The 14,768-nt window shown below is 37.9% G+C and overlaps 1 protein-coding gene across 1 annotated transcript; it reads left to right on the plus strand.

The window, feature by feature from the left end:
* The first annotated feature begins 1,197 nt into the window (after positions 1-1,197).
* On the plus strand, positions 1,198-14,438 carry LOC107788598 (cytochrome P450 736A117-like). The gene is made up of 2 exons (XM_075251147.1): positions 1,198-2,276; positions 13,376-14,438. The coding sequence occupies exons 1-2, from the start codon at positions 1,248-1,250 to the stop codon at positions 13,985-13,987; spliced, it is 1,641 nt and encodes a 546-aa protein (XP_075107248.1). The 5' UTR covers positions 1,198-1,247; the 3' UTR covers positions 13,988-14,438.
* Positions 14,439-14,768: the final 330 nt, after the last annotated feature.

The raw sequence follows: 14,768 nt of genomic DNA on the forward strand, positions 1-14,768 counted from the left end.
CAATAGTGGACAAATCTATGTCTACTATCTACTACTATATGTTTTCCATATAGAAATGATTCAACATGTTAATTTGATAAAAACTACATCAATGAAAAATTTGGTTTATTATTATTATTATTATTATTATTATTATTATTATTATTATTATAATTATTATTATTATTATTATTATTATTATTATTATTATTATTATTATATTTGACAGTAAACTAATATATAATCATTATACTAGGCATACTAAAATCGTATTATAAGGTAAAATTAACCATAAGCATACATAATAAAGTATAATTTTAATTTCGTAGATTATTTAGTATACCGCATGTCACCTATTATTTAGTTCATGAAAATTTAATAAGGTGACATCCTTAGCAGCCGCATAAATACTAATTTTCTAATAATCAGACAATTGTTTATTCTAAATAGTGGTACAAACTTATCCCATTTAAAGCTTGGACTTGTTGTTGTAGCAGAAAGACGTGTCTGTAACACTACATACCTTTCTGAATAAAATCTAGATAATTTTGACAATAGATCATCGAGATATACCTTACCAGAAGTGGAATTCAACCTTGAGGTTAGAGATTTCATGCTGATAACGTGTTATAAAATATAGCTCAAAGTAACAATATAGAACAAGAAAAAACAAGTTAAGAGATATAGAGAGAAAGAGAAGAGAGATTCTTATTTCTTCTTCAATTGTATGTATTTTCCTATCTATTACAAGGCCTTTATATAGGCATGAAAAGCGAAGAAAAATATATCATTAAATATGTCATTAAGCATAGAAATATGTCATTGAATATGTCATTAAGCATTTGAGAAAATCATGGAGAAAGAGTAGACATCCACCATAATTTGACTTTTCTTATAACAATATTATTTTTATTTTTTTAATTTATTTAATTTTTTCTTCTCTGCCAGCTTACTTAGTGTTGACAATTGTATACTAGCACGAAATTTGGCTGCTTCTTTGACGTCTCTTATGCATACAATTTTCCTACAGGAGCTTAAGACGACAACATATAGCTAGTCAGAAGTTTTCTCAGTAGAGGCCAAAAGGTTGGATTCTAATAATAATAATAATGATAATAAATATAGATAACGTTGATAAATCCTTGACTGAATCCAGGAAAATTTGAATATACTCCAAAAGTTTATTTCTATGTGCGCGCTCTAGCTGAATTATTAAAGCTCTCATTGAACTTACCACAAAAGTCTAGAAATAGCTGAATTATTCCTTAATGTACACTATTTTTAGTCTTCTTCTGAAATTCAGATTTGTATCTCCTTCTGTTCTTGTGTTTGAAACTAAGCACATAAACAATATGTTCAGCTCCTTGCAATGGCTAGAGTCATTGTCCTTCCATCCATTTTTGTCCTCTTTTTTAGCCCTTTCACTCATTTCCTTCCTTGTTTGGTGGCTCCTCATGACTAAAACTAAAACCAAAAATCTTCCCCCTTCTCCCCCAAAATTACCATTTATTGGTCACTTGCACAAACTAGGCTTGTATCCTCATCACTCTCTACACAAGTTAGCTCAACAATATGGACCCTTAATGTTTCTTAAACTGGGAAGTGTGAATACTCTTGTTGTTTCCTCAGCTGAGGCAGCTTCCGAAATAATGAAAACTCATGACCTTATTTTCTGTGACAGGCCTAAATCCAACATCAACAAGAAACTTCTTTACGACTTTAAGGATGTTTCTGTCGCGCCTTATGGCGAGTACTGGAGACAAATGAGAAGCATATGTGTCCTTCAGTTGCTTAGCAACAAAAGAGTTCAATCTTTTCGCGTTGTAAGGGAAGAAGAGGCTGCCCTGTTACTCAAGAAAATCAGGGAGTACTGTTCTCCAGAGGCAGTGAATTTGAGTGAATTGTTTATGACACTTACAAATGATATAGTGAGTAGAGCAGCTTTTGGGAGGAAATATAGTGGAGGGGAGAGTGGAGAGAAGTTTAGGAAGCTAATGAAGACATTTGTGGGAATATTAGGTGGATTTGATTTTGGGACATTTCTGCCTTCACTTGCATGGGTTGATAGAGTAAGTGGTTTAGAAGCAAAAGTGGAGAGAGTTGCAAAGGAGATGGATGAGTTTCTTGAGGGAGTAGTGGAAGAACATTTAGATAATCATAAAAGGGTAACTAACTTATTGGGTAGAAGAGTGGAGAATGAAGGCAGAGAGGATTTTGTTGATGTTTTGCTTGGGATTTACAAGCAAAACATGGCTGACTTTTCAATTGACAGAGATAGTATCAAAGCTCTCATTGTGGTAAGTTGTTTCTGCATTGAACTCTGTAATTATCTCACTAAAATTTTAAATTGCTAAAAAAGACATACTTTTATTTACTTAAATTACATCCGCATTCCTGTGTTTGGCCTGAGCCGGACACATGAAAATTAATATGTAAACACATGAATAGCTATGCAGGAAAAGAAAGAAATTGCAGAATTAGACATCAGATATTGTTGATTTGTTTTTGAACGGCGTGAATGGGAAATGGAAGAAACACTTCTTGGAACACATTTTCATCTCATTCTTTTATTGTCTATAAATTTAGAGGCTTAACCTCATTTTTCATACATGGAAAATCTGAAAATTTCTCCCGTCTTTTCTACATTGTTGCATTGTTTTTCCCAATAAACATAAGTGTCAAGTGTGATTTGCTCCGTTTGTTAAGTCGATGAAGTTCTATGATTTGTAGTGCTACTATTACAACATAATTATTCTGTTATATCATATGAGGAATTAATTCAAAACCTTGGACAACAATAAGGGGATTAAGTATCTTAAAGACATACAAGCAACTTACGGACTCGGAATAATTTTTTGTTTTATTTATTGAACTAATGTTACTTTGTTTCTCTGAATTTCTGGTTTTGAACACAGCTTACCAACAGATATTCATATGCATGCATCGGCTAGTTAGTATTTTGCTTTAGTTCTCGATCTTTTCCCCCATACAAATGACATTAGCTCTCAGGTAGAGTATCAATTACTAATGATACGGCATGAATGTGGGTAGCAAGATTAATAACTCCAAATGTATTGTTTGTATCGTAGAGAGCATGCTAATTGCTTCCATTCTAATTAACGCAAATCATTCCTCACAATAAGTTGATGCTGGTACAATTAAATGTTATTATTTACTCCTATTCTATTATGTGTATAATATGATGTAGCTAGCTGCTAGCTAGTCGTAGATTTATATTATAGAGATACAACAACAACAACTCAGTGGGATTCCACAAGTGGGGTCTGGGAGGGTAATGTATATGCAGATCTTACCCCTACCCTGGAGGATAGAGAGGTTGTTTCCGAAAGACCCTCGGCTTGAGAGCAAAGAATAGGAACAAGTAAATAACAACAACAAGGCAAGAAAAATGATATCAATAATGTAAGGATCGGAGAAAAAATAAATTGAAGAAATCAATAGCAATAGCTTATATTATAGAGATATGAAGACGCCAAATATCACCATTTTATAGTAATTGAATGGCGAAGGAATTTATTTAGTTATGACCCGCTATAGCTCCTTTAAATATGTTGATAGAAACTAAGGATCCAGCAAATTATATAGAGAACCAAGTTCTCTTTTAGTTTCCATTGAAACGCACGCACACTGCAGTAAGTAAATGACACAATGAAATTTTACGTGGAAAACTCCCAACTCACGGGATTAAAAATCACGACCTACCCTTGTAGGATTTCAACTTCACTACTGAGCAACTTTAGATTACAACCTATTGTAACCTAAGAATTAAAACTCGTAATCCCTCACTAACTTATAACAACTCTATTACAAGCCCCTTTGTAATAACTCTATTACAAAGCTTACAACTCGACTAACTCTAGCCAAGACACAAACACAAGGTTTATGATTTTACAAAAGTTTCCTACACAATGCTTCTAACTAAGCTAAGTAGGAATCACAAGTAAAGTACTTTAACAAAGGTGCAACACAACTAAGGACATGTAATGACTCAATACAGGAAACTGGTCCTTTGTTATGTTGTTCTTTGTTCTTGATGCCCTTGAGAATCGCTCGATGGATTGATACACAGACTTGAGAGAATGCTCGATGGATTTTTCAATGTTCAAGTGATGTTTTGCCATTAATTTAATGTTAATATTACATAGGTGACATCACTTGAATGATGCAAGCATATTTGGTACAAGGGCATTCTCAATGAAGTTGACTGTTACAATGTTTTGCATTGTTGAGTGTGCAGGCAGCAACTTTACTGTTGTTGGGAGGTTGACTGGGACGGTCACCAAGGGAACTGGTATCCATCTGTTCCCCTTGTTGTTTCTTTGACTCTTAAGAGATGATTCGCCTCCCCAGCTTGAGACTTGTTATGCTCACGTACTTGAGGATGTGTATCAGGTTCCTTATCTGGTTCTTATCAGTAAATTTGTTAGATCATCAAAACATAACACGAATGCATATATCCTATCAATTTCCCCCTTTTTGATGATGACAAACTTATAATTGAAGTTCCCCCTAAGAACCAGAATTCCCCCTAAATCTGTTGTTCCATATCTTGTTCCCCCTCAACTTACTCTCCCCCCTTTTGAAATCATAAAAAGATTAGTAGCAAGCAATAAGAAAAAAGAAGTCTAGCTTGATTAACTCATGCCACATGTGTACACACACCATGACATAAAATAGAGCAAAAGAGAAAGACATACACAGCAAAAGGACGAAATTATCATAAAGCTTTGGAAATAAAACAGGGAGCAGTTTCATTGTTACCAAATCATCCACAAAATAAAAATAACAAAAGGTACCAGTCTTAAACATCTCTAAGCATAAGAAAAAAAGAACAAAGGACAGACACTAAGAACTTGACACTGGGAAGGGGACAGCTTTTAAGGAGCACTGGAATGGGGAGCACTGGAGGTAGAGGAAGAGGCAAGGGTTCAAAGAACGATGTCCATTCGAGCATTTGCGGACACCTGCTCGGTTAGCAACCTTTCCTTCAGGTCCTCAACCTGTTTCCTGAGAGCAGCATTTTCCTTTGTCAGACGGGCAACCTCTATGCTTTAGGAACTACTAGAACCAGATGCCTCCTGGGCCTGACTGAGCTGACCTTCGAGAATGACATTTTGTGCCTTCGGCTTCCTTATTTCTTCAGTGGAAACATTTTGAGCGTTGATCAGCTGAGAGATGGTGGAATTGTTGCCAACCCCTCCACTCCTATCAATGCACTCACACTCTTCAAGGGTGGTTTTGGAGAACGATTGCTTGCGAATTCCTACCTTAGCCTTTCCCAAGGGAACTTTAAAGAATTTAAATACTTTAGTGAGGAGGAACCCGTAAGGCAACCTATGATTTTCATCCTTGAACTCTACCACTTTCTTCATGTGCTCTATCATAAGACCAGGCAGGTTTATAGTGGTGTAGCCATCCAGTGCTTCCATGAGAACTAAGACTGATCATGATGTAATGGAGCGTCTTTCAGTACGTGGGTGCAAAACTTTGTTCACCATTTCCAATAGCAGTTGGTATACTGGAAGGAGAGCTTTCTTGTATACCCGTTCCCCTTGTTGCACTGCCTTATCCTTTATGATGGCATTTCTGAATGGAGGACATCCCATCAGTAGGCACGCCCAAAATGGTTCCTAGTACAGTAATATCCATCACAAAATCAACATCATTCACCTTCAGGCAGATGTTATCATCCTCAACTGTGAAGAAGTCAACATAGAAACTACGCACTTCTGCCTCATATACCTTGGTACTGTCACTTGTGAACAAATGTGTCCACTGTTGGAATTCACAGATATCCACCAGTTGGTGCATTTCTGACATGTCAAGAATATCAGGGGCAAATGCACGGCCCCACAGCACCTTTTGGTTTCTCAAATTTTCCCTTCCAGCATCCCGGGTCGCACCAACCTTGGCCTTTTTGGAGGAACCAGGTTCCATACTGTCACCAGCCTTCCTTTTCACTGATTTTCTTGCACTTTTTCTTTTCTCGGCAGATTTCTCAGACACCTGTTCAACCAACTCTTCAGTCACTTTCTTCCCAGATTTGGAAACTACTTTCTCATCAGATTTGTCAACTACTTGCTCACCAGATTTTTCACCCTCAATATTGCTGAAACCCATCTCACTCAAAGATGACTCTTTCTTGGACTTTGGAATTGTAAGTTTCTTTGAGGACTTACGAACTAAGGAACTAGGTTCCTCATCCACTTCATCATCAATATCGACAGCTAGTGTTGGAGGCACTACTTTCTTATTTACAATCTTCCCATCCTTTACCAATCTCCTCTTCTTCTATTTTTCTTTCCTTTTCCTAAGAATTAACTCAAGAGCTTCCTTCTTCTGCAACCTAGTGGTAGGTCTCTTAGGAGTTGACTCTTGGGGAGTTGCCTGTCTACTCATAACCCCGATGAAGCTCACAAGAGCCACATTATCATAGTCATCTTCACTATCCCTATTCTCCTCCTCAGATAAAGATCTCATTTTAGGGACAATAATGGACAATGGCTCCGCATAGAAATAAGGAGAGGGAGCAGGATCAGTACTAACCTGGGGTTCTTGTAGAGAACCAAGAGTTTTATCCCAAGTAGAAGAAGAGGGCTCCTCTTGGGTGGAGGGATCAGGTCCCTCAGTTGGTTCCCCAGTAGTATTGTCAAGTGCCAAAGTATTGACAGGCACCAGTTCCCTACTCTCTACGTGTGTACCATTTTCTTCCCCCTAAGACCCATTGGCTTCAGACACACCCTCATAACCCCAATAAGACTTCCCTCATCAGTTATTGACAGAATATTTTCTATAGCCTCTTGTTCTGGTAACTCTAAGGTAAACTCAGAAAACATAGGAAGAGCATTACCTGTAGAATCGGCAGCATACAGATCAAGGCATGGGGTAGTCTTTACCGATTCATCACTGTTACAACCCACTCCTTGTATCCCAGAACTTTCTTCCACTGGTCGACTAGAAATTTCCTGATTTTCTTTTTTAGCCACTGTATCTGGTTCTACCATTTTTTTCGATGTGTCAGAAGGAGAGGACGCTGCCATAAATTTCTTGGGAGTCGAGGTTTTATGACTCCGATGAGAGCCACTACTCGACTGAGTTGGAGAGGAACCAATAGGTGGTTTTGCCTCTAGCTAAGGGTTTGGACTAGATGGTGTAGGGATTGTGGCCTCTAGCACTGGTGTTTCAATGGGTGAAGACACAGTGGGGACGATGCTTGGAATATTCTGAGTTTCCAGATTTTCAGACATGGTGGAGGGTAGTAAGAATTTGATGAAATAAGAGAGGGTTTGGTTTGAAAGAGAAATTTTTGGTTTTGATGTGAACAGTTATGATAGTGACCGTGAGAGAAGCTATTTAAGAGGGGTGAGGGACCGGTTAGGAACGGGTATCAATTTGGGTAGACGGGTCATTTCCTAATGGGTAGGACGCTTGAGTTCCAAAAGGAGAGAGAAAAGGAAAGACTGACATTTTAATGACGTTGCACCATTTTAGCCGTTAAAAAGATGTGGATGAGAGTACATAGAAACTACTAACCTGTGTTAAAGGAACTAGGTTCCCTCACAGATTTTGTAAATGTGAACTTCATCCTTTGACTAAAATGAGATATCATTGGCTACTTGTTTGCTCTGTAATCGTCATGTGTGTCTACCTGAAACGGTATAAAGATGAGTTAGACTTTTCCAGAAAATACTTTTTAGCCATTTTACCTGCACATTTCTTTCATAACCAATCATTGAGGGACCAGGTCCTTAGCTTGATTTTATCAACCCTAGTTCCAAGCGGTTCCTTTCAAAGTGCTCTCTACTCAGTGCTTTGGTGAAGATGTCTGCAATTTGATCTTCTGTGCTGTAAAATTTCATGCAAATGAGCCATTTTTCAACATTATCTCTGAGGAAGTGGTGTCGCACATCAATGTGCTTCGTTCTCTTATGTTGAACCGTATTCTTGGCCATGTTGAGAACATTTGTGTTATCACATAGTAAGGGCACACAGTCAAAAAATACACCATAATCTTCCAGCTGCTGCTTGATCTATAGCAATTGAGCACAGCAAGAGGCAGCCGCCACATATTCAGCTTTAGTAGTTGAAAGAGCCACTGAGTTTTGTTTTCTTGTACCCCATGAGATCAGACATGATCCCAGAAAATATGCCATACTAGAAGTGTTTTTCCTATCCACCAGATAACCAGCATCTTTCAATTCTTCCTTGATATTTTCTGGCTCAATTTGAGAGAGAAAAGCTGAGAAGGCAAGCACGTTTCTTGTTTTTGATTTGGTTTGAATTCCTGAGTCAAGAGGAGTGATCACATTTTCAAGAGGATGTGAACTTTTGTGTTTCCAGTTAAACACTTGAACCTCATTGTGGGAAGGTCCAGGTATTTCTGAATGTGATCCTTAGTTGTCGTGAGTTCTGCTTCTTACCTCAGCATGTGGGGTGCCTTGTACAGCAACAACAACTCTTTTTTCAGCTTCAGTTATTGTGATTGAGGAACTAGGTTCCTCCCCATCAGTTGGAGATATGACTGCACCATCATCATTTGATTCCTTGACGTGGCTCATCATGTCAGCTTTTCCATTTGCCATGTCAATGACTTCACCAGGGACAATTGATTGTTCTCCATTTTGATCAACCTTATCATATGAGTCCTTCCCACATGAATGGTGAGATTCATCAAAGATCACATGTATACTTTCCTCAACGCATTGAGTTCGTTTGTTGTATACTTTGTAGGCTTTGTTTTGTGATGAATAACCTAGAAAGATCTCTTCATCACTTTTGGCATCGAACTTTCCCAGTGCTTCCTTGCCATTATTGAGAACAAAGCATTTGCACCCAGATGTCCTTAGATATGTCAGCTTGGGCTTCCTCCCGTTCAGTAGTTCATATGGGGTTTTGTTCAGAAGGGACCTGATCATGCACATGTTCACCAAGTAGCATGCAGTGTTGATGGCTTCTGCCCAAACATTTATGCAATGCCACTGTCGATCAATATTGTTCTTGCCATATCTTCAAGGGTCCTATTCTTCCTCTCTACAACACCATTTTGTTGAGGTATTCTTGGAGCTGAAAAATTATGAGTGATGCCATTTTCAGCGCAGAATTCATCGAATTTGGCATTAGCAAATTATGTGCCATGATCGGACCTTATACTTAATACATTATGGCTCATCTTCACTTGGATCTTCTTCACAAATGCAACAAATACTTCAAAGGTTTCATCCTTGGATCTGAGAAACAGAGTCCATGTGAATCTGGAATAGTCATCCATAATAACAAAGATGTACTTATTTCCTCCTCTACTTGGCACTCTCATAGGTCCACATAGATCCATATGGAGGAGATCAAGTGGCCTTGAGGTACTAATTTCCTTTTTGGGCTTGAAAGAAGATCTGACTTGCTTTTCTTTTACACATGCATCACAGGCCTTGTGATTCTTGAAGCTTGAGTTGGGCAAGCCACGAACCAGGTCCTTCTTGACCAATTTATTAAGCAACATAAATCTTGCATGGCCCAGTCTTTTGTGCCATAGTTCAGCATCATCATCTACAACACTCAGAAAACTGAGATCCCCATTTTGCGGGGATTCAAAGTCAGCAACATAGATATTTTTTGTATCTTTTAGCCACCAAAACCACTTCATCAATCACAAGATTTGTGACCGTGCATATTTTTGACACAAATTCCACTTTTTTCCCCTTGTCACAGATTTTGGGAGACACTTAGCAAGCTGTACTTCAACCCGTTCACGTAGTACATATTTTTAATAAAGTGAGAAAGAGACTTTCCAATCCTTCCAACTCCCAGAATGTATCCCTTATTGCAGTTTCCAAAGGACGCACTCCCTCCTTGCAGGGCCTTGAGTGAAAGGAAATTATTTGTGCTTCCAGTCATGTGCTTCGAGCAGCCACTATCCATGTACCATTGTTGGCTGCTCCCTTTCACTGCTCCCTGCACAAGAAAATCAAGGGTTAGACTTAGGAACCCAAACAAGTTTGAGTCCCTTGTAATGAGGAAAGGGATGAATCAGGACTCTTCTGGTTCAAGCAGGCATCACATGTTTTTTTATACGAGGGACCAGGTTCTTTAGCAGTAGTTACCTTTTTAGCAAAAACTTTATTTTTCTGTTGAGACTGAAATCTGGCCTTACAGGTTTCCTTAAAGTGCCCAGTATTACCACAGTGAGTGCAGAGCCAGTTATCAGGTACAGTAACGCACTTGCTATGAGGGTTGTATGGAGTCTTTTCCCTTTGAAGCCTTATTCCTTGCATGTTTACCCCATTGTTCTTATACATGGCAATGATAGCATCAGAGGACCAGGTCCACTTGAGTGATTTTTCTAGATCACTCTTAACTCTTCCTAGATCTTCCTGAAGTTGCTTATTTTTCTCTAGTTCGGCACACAGACTGATTTTACTGATTTTACTGATTTTAACTCATCTTCAATCCTAAGATGTTCCTCACTTGCAACTTCCTTTCCCTTTCGAGTAATCTCATGACCACCTTCTCCTTTTTGTTCATCAATTGTTTCCTTTAGGTCCACAACTACCACTAATAGGTCATCTCTCTCATGCTCTATATTAGCTACCTTTTCAGTTAAGGCTTTTTTCTCTTTTTTAAGAAACTCAATGGTCTCTTTTAAATCAACCACAACAACCGTTAGGTCATCTCTCTCATGTTCTATGTTTGCAATTATTTTAGCTAGGGCATCTTTTTCTTTTTTCAAACTCTCAATGGTTTCTTTTAAATCGACCACACAAACTACTAGATCATCTCTCTCATGTTCTACTTCTCCTAGTTCCACAGTTAATGCATTTTTATTATTTATAAGACTGTGATAAGCATCAATTAAAATATTTTCCAAAGACATAAGTTGTTTTGGAGAGTAAGACTTCAGATTTCCTTGAACATCTAGAAAGTTTACCTCATCGTCAGATTGTGCCATCAAGGCAAAAATAGTGTTATATTCAGTTGCTTCACTCTCTACTGCCATCATGGAGTTGTTGCCTTTTTCATCATCTTTTCCAGATTCACTGTAATAGTCTCCCCATATAGCAAGAGCTTGTTTCACAACGTTGTCAGCAACATCTTTTCTTTTGAACCATTTGTCAGGAACCTGGATCCTCTTAGTTGATTAGTCTGTGTTATGTTTGTACTGATCTTGCTTGAGGAGAGGGAAATATTTGATGAAATATCCTGACTTCCCACACTTATAACATAGGTCATAGCCTCTTTTCTTGTCGGAGCTGCCCCGTTTTGGAATACCTTCATTTCTGCGAACTATTTTCTAAAACCTCTTTGTCAAGTAAGCCATATCAGCATCCTCACCACTTGATTCATTGTTGTCTGTCTTGAGTACCAGGTTTTTCTCCCTTTTGGGCTCTCTTCTATCATTGTCCTTCTTTTTCTTCATTTCATAAGTTTTCAGATTCCCAATGAGTTCATCAATGGTCAGCTTCTGTAGATCCTTTGCCTCGTGATAGTATTTACTTTGCTTTTCCGGGAACTAGGTAATACGCTAAGTATTTTCCTGATAGGTTTGTTCCTTGGAATAATTTCTCCTAGAGAATGGAGCTCATTGATGATAGAGGTGAAGCGAGTGTGCATGTCCTGAATGGACTCATCATCCTTCATCCTGGAGAGCTCATATTTTGTGATTAGCATATCAATTTTCGACTCCTTGACTTGAGTTGTCCCTTCATGAGCTGTTTGGAGAGCTTCCCAGATCTCCTTAGCGGATTGACATGCTGAAATCCTATTATATTCGTCTGGTCCAATATCACAGACGAGAAATTATTTTTGCTCAACAGTTCTTCTCTATGGCCTTGCGATCGGCATCGTTGAATTCCTTTCTTTTTTTGGGAACTGTTACTGCTGGGTCACCACTGGTCTTCATAGGGACGAAGGGTCCATCGCAGATAACATCCCAAAACTCTGAATCTTCAGCCATGATAAAATCATGCATCCTTGTCTTCCACCATCCATAGTATTGGCCGTTGAATCTTGGTGGTCTATAGTAGATTGACCTTCTTCAAAGTTTGGTGGAGCAGCCATGAGGATCCTTTCTAGGTGTTAGCCTGATAGAAAGAACCTGATCTGATACCAATTGATAGAAACTAAGGATCCACCAAACTATATAGAGAACCAGGTTCTCTATTAGTTTCCACTGAAACGCACGCACACTGCAGTAAGTAAATGATACAACGGAATTTTACGTGAAAAACTCCCAGCTCACAGGATTAAAAACCACGACCTACCCTTGTAGGATTTCAATTTCACTGCTGAACAACTTTAGATTACAACCTATTGTAACCTAGGAATTAAAACTCTTAATCCCTCACTAACTTATAACAACTTTATTACAAACCCCTTTGTAATAACTCTATTACAAAGCTTACAACTCGACTAACTCTAGCCAAGACACAAACATAAGGTTTATGATTTTACAAAAGTTTTCTACACAATGCTTCTAACTAAGCTAAGTAGGAATCACAAGTAAAGTACTTTGACAAAGATGCAACACAACTAAGAACATGTAATGACTCAATACAGGAAACTGGTTCTTTGTTATGTTGTTCTTTGTTCTTGATGCCCTTGAGAATCGCTCGCTGGATTGATGCACAGACTTGAGAGAATGCTGGATGGATTATTCAATGTTCAAGTGATGTTTTGCCTTTGGTTTAATGTTAATATTACATAGGTGATATCACTTGAATGATGCGAGCATGTTTGGTATAAGGGCATTCCCAATGAAGTTGACTGTTGCACTATTTTACACCATTGCGTGTGCAGACAGCAACTTTGCAGCTATTAGGAGGTTGACTGGTACGGTCACCAAGGGAACTGATGTCCATATATTCCCCTTGTTGTTTTTTTGACTCTTAAGAGATGATTTACGTCCCCAGCTTGAGACTTGTTATACTCACGTACTTGAGGATTTGTATCAGATTCCTTATCTGGTTCTTATCAGTAAGTTTGTTAAATTATCAAAACATTACACGAATTTATATATCCTATTATATATTTTCGGAAAACATGTGGTAGCTGAAGACAGATGTACCTTCACTACAATGTTGTTAAAACTTAACCAATACTATGTTTTTGCTAACTTTATTTCAACTCTCTGATGGTTAATATCCATACTAATTTAATTTAAATATCAATAGAGAATAATATCTGCTGCCCTGAGATCTCAGATCTTCACCGACTTCCCATGATGACATAAACGATGTGATTTATGGCCAATAACACCATTAATTTGGTGGTATTATTGGTAATCAATCACATCACTTAATTATATATCTTTATAATCTGTCCTTGTCATTTTCTTCTTGTTTTGTAATTTAATTTATTAACCAAAACGACTGCTCTTTGTTAGGACATCTTTGCGGGAGGAACTGATACAACTTACACTCTGTTGGAATGGACGATGACAGAGCTTCTAAGTCATCCTAATGCCATGAACAAACTCCAGGATGAAGTGAGAGAAATAGGTAAAGGGAAGAAAGAATTAGTGTGTGGGGATTACTTAGACAAAATGCATTACTTAAAAGCAGTTATTAAAGAAACACTGCGCTTACATCCTCCGATTCCTCTGTTAGTTCCTCGACAAGCAAGACAAGATGTTAAAGTAATGGGCTATGATATTAAAGCTGGAACTATGGTTATAACTAATGGTTGGGCTATAGGGAGAGACCCTGCAATTTGGGATGATGCGGAGGAATTTAAGCCAGAGAGATTCTTGAATTCGTCGATAGACTTTAAAGGGCATGATTTTGGATTGATACCATTTGGAGCAGGAAGAAGGGGATGTCCTGGGATTTCATTTGCGATGGCTACTAATGAGCTTGTGTTAGCAAATGTTGTGAAGAATTTTAATTGGGAGTTGCCAAAGGGGCAAGATCTGGATATGACTGAATGCACTGGTTTAACCACTCACAGGAAAGTCCCTCTGCTTGCTGTTGCAACTCCTAATGTGATCCAAGAATGAGAAAAAAACAGGAATGTGGACGTAAAATCGTAAAAGGGTGTTACTCTTTATTTAACGACGGAAGTATACTATTAGTAGTAATTAAGATTATATTTGATTAGATGTTTGGAAGTTACTTGATAACAGCTATATTTTCGTTGTTCGCTTAAACCTGGACTTCGAGAATTTGAGTTAGTATCAAAACCAGATGGAGAATTAAGGAAGGAAGGTGAAAGAAAAATGATGGCAAATTACACATTCAAAATGTTGGAGCATATAATGCTTGAGAACTGATAGCACCGTGATTACACAACATAGTGAAAACATATGAACTGCCAAAGAAATGTGCACAAAATTTCAGTATTCCTACGGCGTGAATATCACCTGCGATCATATTTTGTAGTCTTTTGAGTGCTGCCTGAAATAATTGGAAAATTAATTCCTTTTGGCAAGAGAGTATTCATAAATGATTTTCATATCCTTTATAAGATCAAAGTTATATCAGGTATTTTGTCCTTCATGTATACTTAAAAAACAAATTAACAAAAAAGGTGTTCATATAGTACTTGTTATGAATAAAACATAATATGCTGGAAGTTTATACGCATGAGCTCTATTATCCTGCATATAATGCTGAAACTTTCTGTGTTTCAACAAAATAATGGCTATTTTTTTAATAATTTTACAAACGCTGGCTATTTTTTAATTATCAGTCCGAAAACTGGCTAATCCGTGCTATTTTTACCTCTTTTGCTCGTGTTGGCCGGGGTACACGAATGGGCCGTAGGACATCAAGTGAATG

Source organism: Nicotiana tabacum, chromosome 4 (genome assembly GCF_000715075.1).
Source record: "Nicotiana tabacum cultivar K326 chromosome 4, ASM71507v2, whole genome shotgun sequence".
NCBI lineage: Eukaryota > Viridiplantae > Streptophyta > Magnoliopsida > Solanales > Solanaceae > Nicotiana > Nicotiana tabacum.